Here is a 13,742-nt window from a genome sequence, read left to right as displayed (position 1 = left end):
TTGTCCGAGCACTGTAATAAAAAAAAAAAAAAAAAAAAAAAAAGAGGAATTGTTAGTTTAAAGGGTTAGTTCACCCAAAAAGACCTTTGTTCATAACACAAACTAAGATATTTTTGACAAAATCCAATGGCTGGCCTGCATTGCCAGCAAGAAAGCTACTAAAGACAAATTTAAATCAGTTCATGGGAGTACAATGGTTCAACCTTAATGTTATGAAGCGACGAGAATACTTTTTGTATCAACATTGAAAATTGGATTGAAATTGAATAAAAACACCAATGTGGCCAATTTTCTAAGTAAAATAATGCAGTGATCCAGATTATTTCAGTGCAAAACAAATCTAAAGTTTGGAAAAGTTTCAGCTTTTATATAAGCCTGTACATATATGCAAACATTGCACTTTTTTATACAGAAAATCAGAAAAAGTAATTGGCTGAAGGTGACTTATGGTGCGGTTAGTTTAAAGTGTGTGAACCTACCATAAACTCTCTGAGCCATCAAGTTCAATTGTTAATGCGGGAAAGAAAAAAACAGTACTGAGGTCTGACGGTATCGCCGGCGATACCACCGTGGTTTTTTTCTTATCAGTGTGAAAGAGACTCAAAATACTCCGTCAATGTTGCACATACAATTAAGAGTTATACACCATTTTAATCTGTGGAATAACTTCTTTCATTTGTGTACACTCAGAGTAAAAACAGAATGTTGTGCTTTTTGTAAAATAAAGAAAACTAACATGATGCGTGATCTCTCCTCTCCCTCTGAACGAACTCCAATCTGATAGTTCTCAGAAAATGAACTGTAACTTAGTGAATACTAATGACAAAAAAATTACACTTATGTCTAAAAAAACGTTAAGATGTCAGGTTTTAAATCATGTAAGTCAAATCGAAAACAAACCTTCTTTGTTTATGTAATCTGTATGAAAAGAGAGCCATGTCAGAAATCCGTGATTCAGCTCATTATCTGCTAATGCGGCCACGCCCACGGAGCCAGCGCTATTCAGACGCTAATTCAGTCAATACATGCATTTATTATCTCAATCGTGTATTTATTGTCTTGAAAAGTGTTTATCTGGATGTAAAAGTCATGGTTAGCGATCTCTAGAAGACATGCAGTTACTTCCTGTTTACTTGTCTTCTACAGATGAAGTTTAGATGAGTTTTTGTTTCTTTAGCGCCCTCCGGCTACTGTATGTTTTGGAAAATCCATTCATGGAATAGCCTCTTCTTCTTTTAGATGAATTTGTGGACTAAAATGCACAGAGCGCCCTCCGACTTCAAGGATGAATTGAAAACACCAGCGCTCATAGTAATGACAATGAATATTAAGTTAATATAACTCCTCTGTATAGAAAATTGACATAAGCATATGAGAATCCAATATTTCTCCAAATGTGCATGCTTTTAAACTAAAAGCCTATATTCAGACTCTTTGCATCACAGAAATACATTATATTTTAAAGTATAATATAAAACCATTACTTTATATTATAATAATATTTTTCTATATGTTTCATATATCATAATGAGCTTGAGACATCACAGAAGGTTTTTTTTCACAGCCTACCTGACTGAAATGCCTCATTAATATGCAAGTCATTTCAGCTCATTACTATCCAATTCTTTTGTCTTCTCAGGTGAGAATGGCCCATTTTCAGTGGTGATTCACGCCTCCTCGCATACGGTGTTTCTTGGCAAAAAGTGTCTTACAAAAACTAAATCAATATATTGTTTTATATGAAGGAGTAGGCAGCATAATTTTTACATAATTTTGAAGCAAAAACTCTAGTCTACAACCTCCAATACCCTAAAGTCTTATGAACACAGATTTATTATACTTTTTTTGGCCTTATTTCAGTGACTTAAGTTTTTTGTTTTTTCAACAACCACGCATAAATGTTATTCCTTCAAAAACACAAACATGTACATACATGTTCCTCACATATTATTGTAGCCTAGTTTGTGCTGAATACAGTGTAATGACACTTTTTCCATTAATATGTTTATGAACAACTGAAAAAAGCACAAATGTCAGGGCATGTCCAAACTTCTCCAGGCCCCAAATCAGCCTCAGACTCCAGAGGGTTAATACAATCAAGGTGATTGGTTTATTCAACAGAAACTCAAAATATTATGTTATCTGAACCACATTAATTATCTAAGTTGATTTGACAAGAAAAAATGTTGTGATAACAAATCATGAAAATTAATTTTTACAGTGAGTGACTTTTTTTTTTTTCATAAAAGTGTAAAGTGTAACAGATCCTGAAAAATGTCTGATATGCTCTGACATCTGGTTCTTATCCTTGCGGTATCCTAAAGACGGTGGGCAATACCATTGGTTAAGCAGAAACTAGTCTGTCTGAGGTTCATCTGACACTGGCAAACCAAACATGTTATTAGAAGCAGAGAAAACACCACTGGAGTGCATCCGAAGCCCGGATCAGTTTAGCGCAGCCATGGACTGTGACATTGATCGATTTCAGTCACATGGATGTATTTCTCCTCTCTTTTGGAGGAAGGATTCTTGTTACTGTAAATGGTGAAACACTTATCCCCACAGTCTAAACATACTGGTGGTCGCAGCGGGAGTGTACAGTTAGAGACAATTTTCAAAAGAGAGCACTCTTCAAATTGGCCTGTGAGCACAGCTATTTTCTACTCTAAATAACATCCCACAAATCCAGAAGAAGGAATTGTTGAGAAATGCCACTGACAGGTTGAGAGACAATTAAAAAAAAGAGGAGTCTGCAAAGTCAGGTTCCTCTCGGTGTGAGTTTTTCTTTACAGGCTGAAATTGCAACTGGAATTCATTACTGACCTATAATGCTTGGTTAAATGGGATACTTGTGTAAAAATTCCTGTTCTCTGTTGCAGCAATGGATGTTTTTGAAGGTTTTGAAACTGTAAGTCGCTCATAAATATTGATGACTTTGTCTTTGAACTTACTGCATGATTAATTAGCAGAATCAAGTGTGTTCAAGGTCACGCCGTGGAAAAGGAATGGCCGTGTATCGTGTTTGTTTCCCCCGAACAATTAGCAGTGTGAATAAAGGAGCGGCGGAGAACTTGGGGTTGTTTACCACAGGTAATCAGTCATAAAAGCCCCCAAGCACAATGACCTGTATCGTTTAAAAGCTACCTGCTGAATTAAATATGAGGAAAGTTAACGCTCAGACTGAGCTAGGCTAGTCCAGAAAATACCTTCACGTGGGAAGTCGGCCTCTCTGATTCTTTGGTGCTTTTATTTTGAGATGTGCAGCAGTAGTGTTTTTTCTAAGCAGGTGTAAGATGTTTATTTGCGGTATGCATTTGGAGCGATTCGCTTTGAACGTGGGAGCTGCTCAGCGGGAGGCCACTGGCATTAACATTAGAGCAGCGCAACGCTCTTCTGACAGGCCTCTCTCTGCAGTGGAGTAATCACAAAGCAGAGACGGGATTATTGTCACAGATACTTTGACGCAGGTAAACTGCCTCCCGATGATGCCATGAAAGTTTAGTAGCGGCCTCTTTAAGTCCTATTGAAATAGCTCTGTTTTGATTGTTATCATCACATTATGAGTCTTGATAGGCTTGCCAAACATACAGAATTGCCGCTGACGGCTTCAAAACAGGGAAAATGTCCTTTCCCTTGTCACTTGGGGGAAATATAGTGTTTTTTGTCTCATCTTTTCATGTCACTTCCTGTCTGCACTTACTGAGAAAAAGTTTTCAAATTCTAGTGATGTGATTAATATTCACAAATATTTGCATGTGTCTACATATGAGTCCCTGACAGTTTTAAAGGACTTTGTAGCTATGAGCTGTTTGCACCAGAATAACTATAAATATGTCTAGTGTATTCAGAATCAATGACTTAAAAGGAGCAGTCGTCCAGCTTTATTATAGTTTGTTGTGGTCTAATTTCGAAGGAAGCCTGTGAAAAGCAGTCTCTCTCTCTCTCTCTCTCTCTCTCGCTTTCAGTGAATCAAGATGTAAAGGATTCATAAATGCCCTGCTGTGGGGGTTTCACTGATGGGCACATCATGGTATGAATTAGAGATAGATTGATATATCCAAGTTTTTGATACCAGTATTCCAAATTGATTTGTTATATTTGTGTTTTGACACAATAACTAAATGATCATTAGGCTACAACAATACAAAATATTAATAATAATATCTATTATCATTATTATTATTATATTAAAATAAGAATACTTCTATAAACATTGTAATCTATTAAAGGTGACCTAGAACCCCTTTACAAAAGATAAATATAAAGGTAAAAGGTAAAGGTAATATAAGTCTAAGGTGTCCCCTGAACGTGTCTGTGAAGTTTCAGCTCAAAATACCCCATAGATTTTTTTTTTATTAATTTTTTTAACTGCCTATTTTGAGCCATTATTACATATGCACCGATTAAGTGTGCAGCCCCTTTAAATCTCCTGCTCCCCCGCCCCCACGAGCTCTCAACTGCCTTAAACAGCAAACACAAAGTTCACACTCACACAGCTAATATAACCCTCAAAATGGATCTTTACAAAGTGTTCATCATGCATACATCGATTCCTGTGAGTATAGTATTTATATATATATATATTATATAATTTGATTCTGAATTAGTTTAAGGCTGTGATCCGTGGCTAACGGCTAATGCTACACTGTTGGAGAGATTTATAAAGAATGAAGTTGTGTTTATGAATTATACAGACTGCAAGTGTTTAATAATGAAAATAGCGACGGCTCTTGTCTCCGTGAATACAGTAAGAAACGATGGTAACTTTAACCACATTTAACAGTACATTAGCAAAATGCTAACGAAAAATTTAGAAAGACAATTCACAAATATCACTAAAAATATCATGTAATCATGGATCATGTCTGTTATTATTGCTCCATCTGCCATTTTTCGCTATTGTCCTTGCTTGCTTACCTAGTCTGATGATTCAGCTGTGCACATCCAGGCGTTCTGCCCTTATCTAATACCTTGAACATGGGCTGGCATATGCAAATATTGGGGTCATACATATTAATGATCCCGACTCTTACGTAACGGTCTGTGTTATATTGAGATTCGTCTGTTCTTCGGAGGTCTTTTAAACAAATGAGATTTATATAAGGAGGAAACAATGGTGTTTGAGACTCACTGTATGTCATTTCCATGTACTGAACTCTTGTTATTTAACAATGCCAAGATAAATTAAATTTTTGAATCTAGGGCACCTTTAAGTTAATATTATAATTGTATTATTATAATATACGATTTAATAAATCATTAATTAAAATATTAATATTATAATTTTTTGAATATGTAAAGATGTTTTGCAGTCCAAATGGTCTTATTTATTATATTTTTAAACATATTTTATTGTTATAATGTATGTTAATTGATCAATTAATTTTATAGTTTTAAGAAAAGTATTATTATTATTATTATTTATTCAAAGTTGTTTTGCAGTCTAAATTGGCTTATTTTTTAAATATATTTTTCATATTTATGTTTAATAAAATGTTATTGTTATAATTTATGCAAGTTAATAAATCTTAAAATTTTAAGAAAAAAAATTATTATAATTTATATTTATGAAAAGTTGTTTTGCAGTCTAAATGGGCTTATTTTTAAAAATATTTTTCAGATTTATTTTAAATATACTTTTATTGTTATAATTTATGCAAAGTTGTTTTGCAGTCTAAATGGTCTTCATTTTTAAAATATTTTTCAGATTTATTTTTTGTATGAATATCTGTAAAAATATCTGAATGCTGGGGCCACAGCTCGGATTCGACTTTGATTCTGGCTAAAAGAGTAACAAGGCTTAATCGCTGTTTCTTTGTCAGAGCAGCCAGTGAACAGAAGACTGTTGCCATGGCAGCATGGGTAAACAAACAAATGTGGTACCATGGAATGCTTCAAAATATTTACAATGGAGTAACCCTCTTTCGGTCGCAGGCGGGATAATCTGGAACGTTTTGCATAGCACAAATTGTTCTCAGCTGGAAGGTACTTCTCTCCCGTGGGTCAACCCTCAGCAGTCCAACTGTACTGATCACAAGACCTCTGCAGCTTCACTGGCTGGAAAAACACACTGACTAGCAGGAAAGAGCATTTTCTTCATTGAAAACCCCGAATTAGCATTATCGGCTGAACTAATTATGTGAATTTGGGGTTGGACCATTTTTTTTTCTTTTTATCCTAACAATGTACTATCACAGCTTTTACATTTGCATTTAGTTTTTATAATTTGAATTGCTTTTTCCCTGCTGTCTTTGACCAAAACAGATTCTCAACCCATTTTGGGTCACAATCCACCAGTTGATGATCACTGATCTAACATTAGGGGAAAATGAAGCAAAGAAATGTACATTTTTAGCACATACTTAAAAACCAAACCTAAAAAAAAAAATCATGTACTCTCTAATGTGTATTAATGAAAAATGTTAAAAGGTTTAAAAACCCTGCGGAAAATCCAATTGCATATGATTTCACAATGCCACTGCACATTAAAGATAGAGGCGATTTCTGATTAGGCTCAAAGGTTACATTCATTTTGATTAATAACCGAGGCATGTTTCCCTAGCAACCGCTACGTGTGTTGTCAGTGGCCCCGGGCTATACCCAAGTCAACTGAATACATCCTGTGATTAGCAACGACTAAGACATCCAACCACGTTTCCAGTAATAGCTTCATTCTGAGCTGTATTTCCTATCAATCTATCAGAAGCCTCTAGGTCCCAAAACCTCTTTCCTCAAGGCCACTTCAGCAGATTAAAGAAGGATTCAATATGGAAGCGTTTAGGTTATAAAATATCTCTTGTGGAGACTCTTCTAGACTAATTGCAGCAAAGGCTTTTCAGTTCTGTAGATACATTAATGACAGATTAATAACAATATGTTTATGTAAACATTCTTGCTCACTGATGCTAACAGAGACACATTTGCTACTGGAATTACACACCAAACAATAAAGCCACCACACGTCAATTCAGATCCTGTCATAAAAACAAGAACTGCCACTATCTGACCCCACCTTAGAGCTTTTGTTCCACCTGATTGAAATGAACAGTTGCACAACAACTGCCATTTACACATGTGATGTCAATGTCGCCCAAGAGATTATAAAGAACATAATGTACTTTTTCTTTTGTTCCTGTCTTGTACTTTCTAGAAAGAAAGAAAGAAACATTTCCCACTCACCATGCCATGGTTTAGCCACTGTGGTATAAAGTTGTCCAGGAGTCTTGGGTAAACCAAATCTCTGTCATATAGGTAAAGAGCCCAGAACATAGTCACCACAAACTGCAAACAAAAAAGAAAGACGCAACTGATAAATAATCATCAGATCACAAACAAAATCAGTTTTTTTATAGTAATTTTTATAGTATTTTTTTAGAGTAATTCCTAGTAATTAATAAGATGAGTAGACTATGTGTAGTATATGATATGACCAAAATATGGTATCAAATGCCTAAATATTTTTTTTTTAAATTAATATAAATAGTTGATTATTATAGATACTATATATACACCAATCAGGCATCACATTATGACCTCTGAGAGGTGAAGTGAATAACACTGATTATTTCTTCATCACAGCATCTGTTAGTGGGTGGGATATATTAGGCAGCAAGGGAACATTTTGTCCTCAAAGTTGAGGTGTTAGAAGTAGGAAAAATGGGCAAGCGTATGGATTTGAGTGAGTTTGACAAGGGCCAAACTGGGTTAGAGCATCTCCAAAACTGCAGCTCTTGTGGGGTGTTCCCGGTCTGCAGTGGTGACAGTGGTGAACTGGCGACAGGATCATGGGTGGATCAAGGATCATTGATGCACGTGGAGAGCATGGCCATAGTGGTCCGATCTAACAGACAAGCTACTAGAGCTCAAATTGCTCAAGAAGTTAATGCTGGTTTTGATAGAAAGGTGTCAGAACACACAGTGCATCACAGTTTGTTGCATATGGGGCTGCATAGCCGCAGACCAGTCAGGGTGCCCATGCTGACCCCTGTCCACTGCTGAAAGTGCCAACAGTGGGCATGTGAGCATCAGAACTGGACCACGGAGCAATGGAAGACCTGGTCTGATGAATCACGTTTTCTTTTACATCACGTGGATGGCCGGGTGCGTGTGCGTCGCTTACCTGGGGAACACATGGAACCAGGATGCACTATGGGAAGGCGGCAAGCCGGTGGAGACAGTGTGATTCTTTGGGCAATGTTGCTGCTGGAAAATCTTGGGTCCTGCCATCCATGTGGATGTTACTTTGACATGTACCACCTACCTAAGCATTGTTGCAGACCATGTACTCCCTTTCATGGAAACGGTATTCCCTGGTGGCTGTGGCCTTTTTCAGCAGGATAATGTGCCCTGCCACAGAGCAAAAATGGTTCAGGAATGGTTTGAGGAGCACAACGAGTTTGAGGTGTTGACTTGGCCTCCAAATTCCCTAGATCTCAATCCAATCGAGCATCTGTGGGATGTGCTGAACAAACAAGTCCGATTCATGGAGGCCTCACAACTTAGAGGACTTAAAGGATCTGCTGCTAACATCTTGGTGCCAGATACCACAGCACACCTTCAGGGGTCTAGTGGAGTCCATGCCTCGATGGGTCAGGGATGTTTTGGCAGCAAAAGGGGTCCAACACAATATTACGAAGGTGGTCATAATGTTAAGCCTGATCTGTGTATATATACAGTACTGTGCAGAAGTCTTAGGCATATCAGTATTTTCACCCCCCCCAAAAAGGTTTTAAGCCAGTTATTTATATATTTTGCTATAGTGTGTAAATAGGAAATATCTGTTCACATTTCCAAACATTCATTTTGCCATTAATTGTAATAATCCAGTGAGATTTTTGAATACACAAGTAGTCTGACAACAGTGATCTGATCTCACCATCATCGAATCCGTCTGTGATTACATGAAGAAACAGAAGAAACTGAGACAAACTAAATCCAGGAGAACTGTGGCCGTGTCTCTAAGATGCCTGAAGAAACCTGCCTGCAAAGATACAGTACTGTGAAGAGTTTTAGGCACTTGTGTAAAAATGCTGTAAAGTAAGGATGTTTTTTAAAAATACTGTTATAAATAGATTTTATTTATCAATTAACTTATATTAACTAAATCAAAACAATATTTTGTGTGACCACCCTTTGCATTTAAAACAGCTCTTGTCCAGGTACATTTGGGCATCATTTTTCAGGAAGCTTTGGAGGCAGGTTTCTTTAAATCTCTTGGAGACACGGCCACAGTTCTTCTGGATTTGATTTGTCTCAGTTTCATATGTTTCTTCATGTAATCACAGACGGATTTGATGATGGTGAGCTCTGATCTCATGCTGTATAGTGTGAGATAAACAGTTCAGCAGAATCTACTTCTACTGTCACATGGCCGAAACCACACAGCTCTGCTCATGAACATGCTACTGGACATATTTGTGATTATTCCTGAGCTCTATGACTAAAAATCAACACTGCTAAAGTGCTTTCCTATATGTCAGCCTTGTATGTCAGGTGTCAGCCATCTCTGTCAAAAAGGGCTCAAAAAGAGAAACTGCAACTACATTTTATCTTCGGAGGAACTTCATAACTTTTTAAGACCTCTCACTCCCCACAAAGACTTTAAATTGAGCCCATTCCTCACCCCCAGATTCCCAGCAGGTCTTCAGGAAGACTGCCGAACTCCCGCCTGATGCCGGCACATCTCATTATGCTGAAAAAACTTGTCTAATATCCTCTTTGATTCCCCATCTACAGGACACAATCTCTGTGCAAAACACTGACAAGCACTAAAACCAGTCATGAGCACAGCAAACCAACACACAGAGCTCATATTTTCATATCAGCATACCATAATTAATCCCTGAGAGCTGACTACTACTTCCTTGCTTTTATCCAGCACTTACTTTGAGCTACAGATGCCTTCTGTGAAAAAGGACAGTGTTAAGTTGATGAGGACATCACACACGCTTTTAAAAAACAGGCACATTGGTGTGGAGCATGCAGGCCTTGTGAAAGAGCGTTTGAAGTCCCAGGCTCTCCGAGGAGGAATTTCAGTTCCCCTGCTGTAATCCTGAACTGCTCAAACGTATTTGCATTAATGGGTCTCATTTATGGGCGTGACAGATTTCTGTTTGGTTTGGGTGTCTCCGATTATTTTGCAGGATTCTTGTTTCCAGTAAGGGCTTGGATGATGGTCACCGTACCCAAATAAACGGGCGGCACTGTGAGGATAGGCCTTGTGAAAGGATCTGTTGTGCTTTTGAAGCATATTTCAAGTAAATGTTGGGCTTCTTTTTGAAAGTGCAAGTTAAATAAGTTCATTGCCGGACAGGTGGTTTATTTGGATTTGCCCGTTCCATGCACTCTCTCTGGGCACTGTGGATGAACCACATAGAACGCGGCAAACCTTCTCTATTATCCAGCCAAACTAGCTGGACTGGGAAACTTCATTCTGTCGTCTGACATACTGTATAGTCTAAGGTCATCAGGCAGATGGAGCAGAATTTGGTCCCATTGTATCTCAGAAGAGTGGATATCAGCAAGACACACATACCACTAATAGGTGTCATAAAATAACCTGGCAAAGGCTAACAAAGTCTGCATATCAATCAAACACAGTAGAGCCCGTTTCCCAATATTAACCTCAGCACTAATGATGCTCATTGAGATGGCTGTAAGCTGAGCCTCATGCCTAGCTCTTAAACTGAGGGCCAGGGCCAAGTCAAGCATCTATTTCGTGTTTGTATCATGGCTGTCTGGCTGCTAAGTTTTTTACAAGCTAACAAGGAAGCATCCTCGGGCTGCCATCTCGTTAAGCCTCGCTGAGAATCTGCAACCACAAGTTCTGCAAATATCCACAGAATGATGCAACGGTCAAAGCTGCATGTCTATGTTTATTATATTTAAAATGCTGTATTAATTTTGTATTTAAAAAAACAACAACAAATATTTACACTTCCAGTCAAAAGTGTCACATGATCTTTCAGAAATCATTCTAATGTGCTGAGTTGCTGATTTCTTCTATTTCAAATACAGTAAATGCTGTTCTTTTGAACTTTGTATTCTTCAAAGAATCCTCAAAAAATAAATAATTCCACAAAAAATATTAAGCAGCAAAAAACTGTTTTCAACATTGATAATAATAAGAACCATTAATAATAATTGAGCACCAATAATAATTGATTCAGCATATTAGAATGATTACTGAAGGAAAATTCAGCTTTGTCATTACAAGAAAAAAATATTAAAATAGAAAAAGTTATTTTAGATTCATTAATAATATTTCACAATATTACTGTTTTTGCTGTATTTCTGTACTTTTTGTTAAAATAAATAAATGCAGCCGTGGTGAGCATAAGAGACTTCTTTCAAAAACTTTAAAAATGTTCATTCCAAACTGAACAGTTTATTTTTAAATATAATATACACAGAAAGAGATGATCTTTAATATAAACATAAAAATAAGCTATTTTAAATATGTTATGCAGAATTCCCCCCAAAAGAGTAAGGAAAATTATAAAAATAAAAAGTGCTGATTTACTTGCACACTTCAAAATGTACTTTACTTTATTTATATGAAGAGAGGGCTTCTATTATTAGTGATCCCTTGCAATGTAAGGAGATTGCCTGTGTCTCTTTCATTAAAATAAAATGAGCAGAGTCGATTTTCTTTCCACTTAAGGTTTAAGTCACTTTGACACTGTCATTTGACATCTTAAACTCTTCAATAACATTGTGCCATGCAATATTAAAAGATCTTTAGCCAGCCAGAGACAAAGCAAGACATTTGTGACCACAATTTAAATATTTTCCATGTAATTATCTGATGGTCATCACTGACACACACAAAACAGAAACAACACAGTGCTTCCTTCTCCACTTTGCAGGACAGGATTTTATTGCACAGCTGATTTTGTGGCAGTACCAGATCAGGATTTGCAAAGCAAACGAGATGTACATTTAAGACAATGCGTATTGGTGTCTGTATAGTCCCCTTATGCAAAGCAGCATGTGTTGATGTGTCCAGATATAGTGGTATATGCTGAGAGAATACAGATGCTGTCTGACCTGACTTGCAGGCTTATACCTTTTAAGGAATGCGATGATTCACTGTTTTGATGGTCTAAATACAGATCTAAAGGCACCTAGTGTATATTCTGTCCTACAAAGACAAACACAGTAAATATTTGAACTGGATTGCACATATGCATGTTGATTTGATGTAATATATGTCTTGTAATTGTTATTTTGTTTAGTTTTCTTGTTTTATTTAGAGGGACTTACATTTATCGTAAAATGTGATTTTTAAAAAAATACATTTTGGGGTTAATACGTTCTTTTTAAAGAAAAAAAAACTTTTTTACAACATGAATGCTATGACTAGTTTTGGATGAAGAGATGTGCTTGTTGTTGTTTGTTATTTGCTGTACAAGGAGGATGTGGCAGTTGGTTGGTGTGGTATTTGTCCCGCCCCTCTGTGATTGGACGGCTGGGTAAAAAGTGACAGTGATGAGCACTGTGTTTTTCCCAAAGTTGAAGATTCTTCAACACTCAGCAACCGGTAAAAAATGCTTAGCGTGAAATAGACGCTCAGCACCTCGTCACGCTGTTGCCATTTTCAAAACGCGGTGCTCCCATTGAAAACAATGGGAAAAATATGCAAACCTTGGGAACAAACACTTTGCTGGACACATAGCCTAAACGCTGTTCTTTAGAACTTTCTATTCATTAAAGGGTCCTGAAAATGTATTATGGTTTCCACAGAAATATTAAGCAGTAAAACTGGTTTTTAACTTTGATAATAATAAGAAATGTTTCCTGAGCACCAAATCAGCATATTAGAATGATTTCTGAAGGATCATGTGACACTGAAGACTGGAGTAATAGATGCTGAAAATTCAGCTTTGCAATGTTTTTTTTTTACAATAATTTCACAATATTACTGTTTTATTGTATTTTTGATCAAATAAAGACAGCCCTGGGCATAAGAGACTTTTTTCAAAAACATAAAAAAAAAAAAAACATACCGACCCCAAACAGAAACACAGAATGGCATTGAAAATTGCTAGGTTGCAAAAATATTAAAACATTTGTCATACATTTGCAGCAAGCAGAATTTTTACCATTGGCACCCTCTATAAATGTACTCAGTACACAAACCTCCTTTCTTAGATCCAGTGAATGATTGCTTGAAACAAGTTTTGAACAGTTGCCTCTGTTTTTCTGTGGTTTCAGACATCTTAATGTCAATGACATGTGTGGGAGGGGAAGGGCAGCTCCAGACAAAGTATTGCATTCATGTTCCGTTACAGTACTGTTTTTTTCTTTCCCGCATTAACAATTGAACTTGATGGCTCAGAGAGTTTATGGTAGGTTCACACACTTTAAACTAACCGCACCATAAGTCACCTTCAGCCAATTACTTTTTCTGATTTTCTGTATAAAAAAGTGCAATGTTTGCATATATGTACAGGCTTATATAAAAGCTGAAACTTTTCCAAACTTTAGATTTGTTTTGCACTGAAATAATCTGGATCACTGCATTATTTTACTTAGAAAATTGGCCACATTGGTGTTTTTATTCAATTTCAATCCAATTTTCAATGTTGATCCTAAGCATTGATGTTATCTGAACATCAACATATTCTCACTGAGCCTGTAGCACTGCCCATAATCTCCGGATGTAGGTCCAACTAACACAAATAAAGTGTATTTTTACGGATCTCAGTCAGTTAGTGTACATATGCAAAATGAGAAATCTG

The 13,742-nt window shown here is 36.7% G+C and overlaps 2 protein-coding genes across 2 annotated transcripts in view; one reads left to right on the top strand and one right to left on the bottom strand.

Annotated features, from left to right (window-relative positions):
- The window catches only part of hivep2a (HIVEP zinc finger 2a), a 123,384-nt gene that overhangs the window by 6,754 nt on the left and 102,888 nt on the right, over positions 1-13,742 (top strand). The window lies entirely within an intron of this gene.
- The window catches only part of aig1 (androgen-induced 1 (H. sapiens)), a 43,869-nt gene that overhangs the window by 23,521 nt on the left and 6,606 nt on the right, over positions 1-13,742 (bottom strand). Inside the window, exon 3 of the mRNA XM_067384196.1 lies at positions 7,180-7,281. Within this exon, the coding sequence (XP_067240297.1) occupies positions 7,180-7,281 (102 nt within the window). The remainder of the gene's footprint in view (positions 1-7,179; positions 7,282-13,742) is intronic.

This window comes from Chanodichthys erythropterus, chromosome 4 (genome assembly GCF_024489055.1).
Source record: "Chanodichthys erythropterus isolate Z2021 chromosome 4, ASM2448905v1, whole genome shotgun sequence".
Taxonomy (NCBI): domain Eukaryota; kingdom Metazoa; phylum Chordata; class Actinopteri; order Cypriniformes; family Xenocyprididae; genus Chanodichthys; species Chanodichthys erythropterus.
Note: the sequence above shows the minus strand (reverse complement) of the source record. Positions and strands in the feature narration are given on the sequence as shown.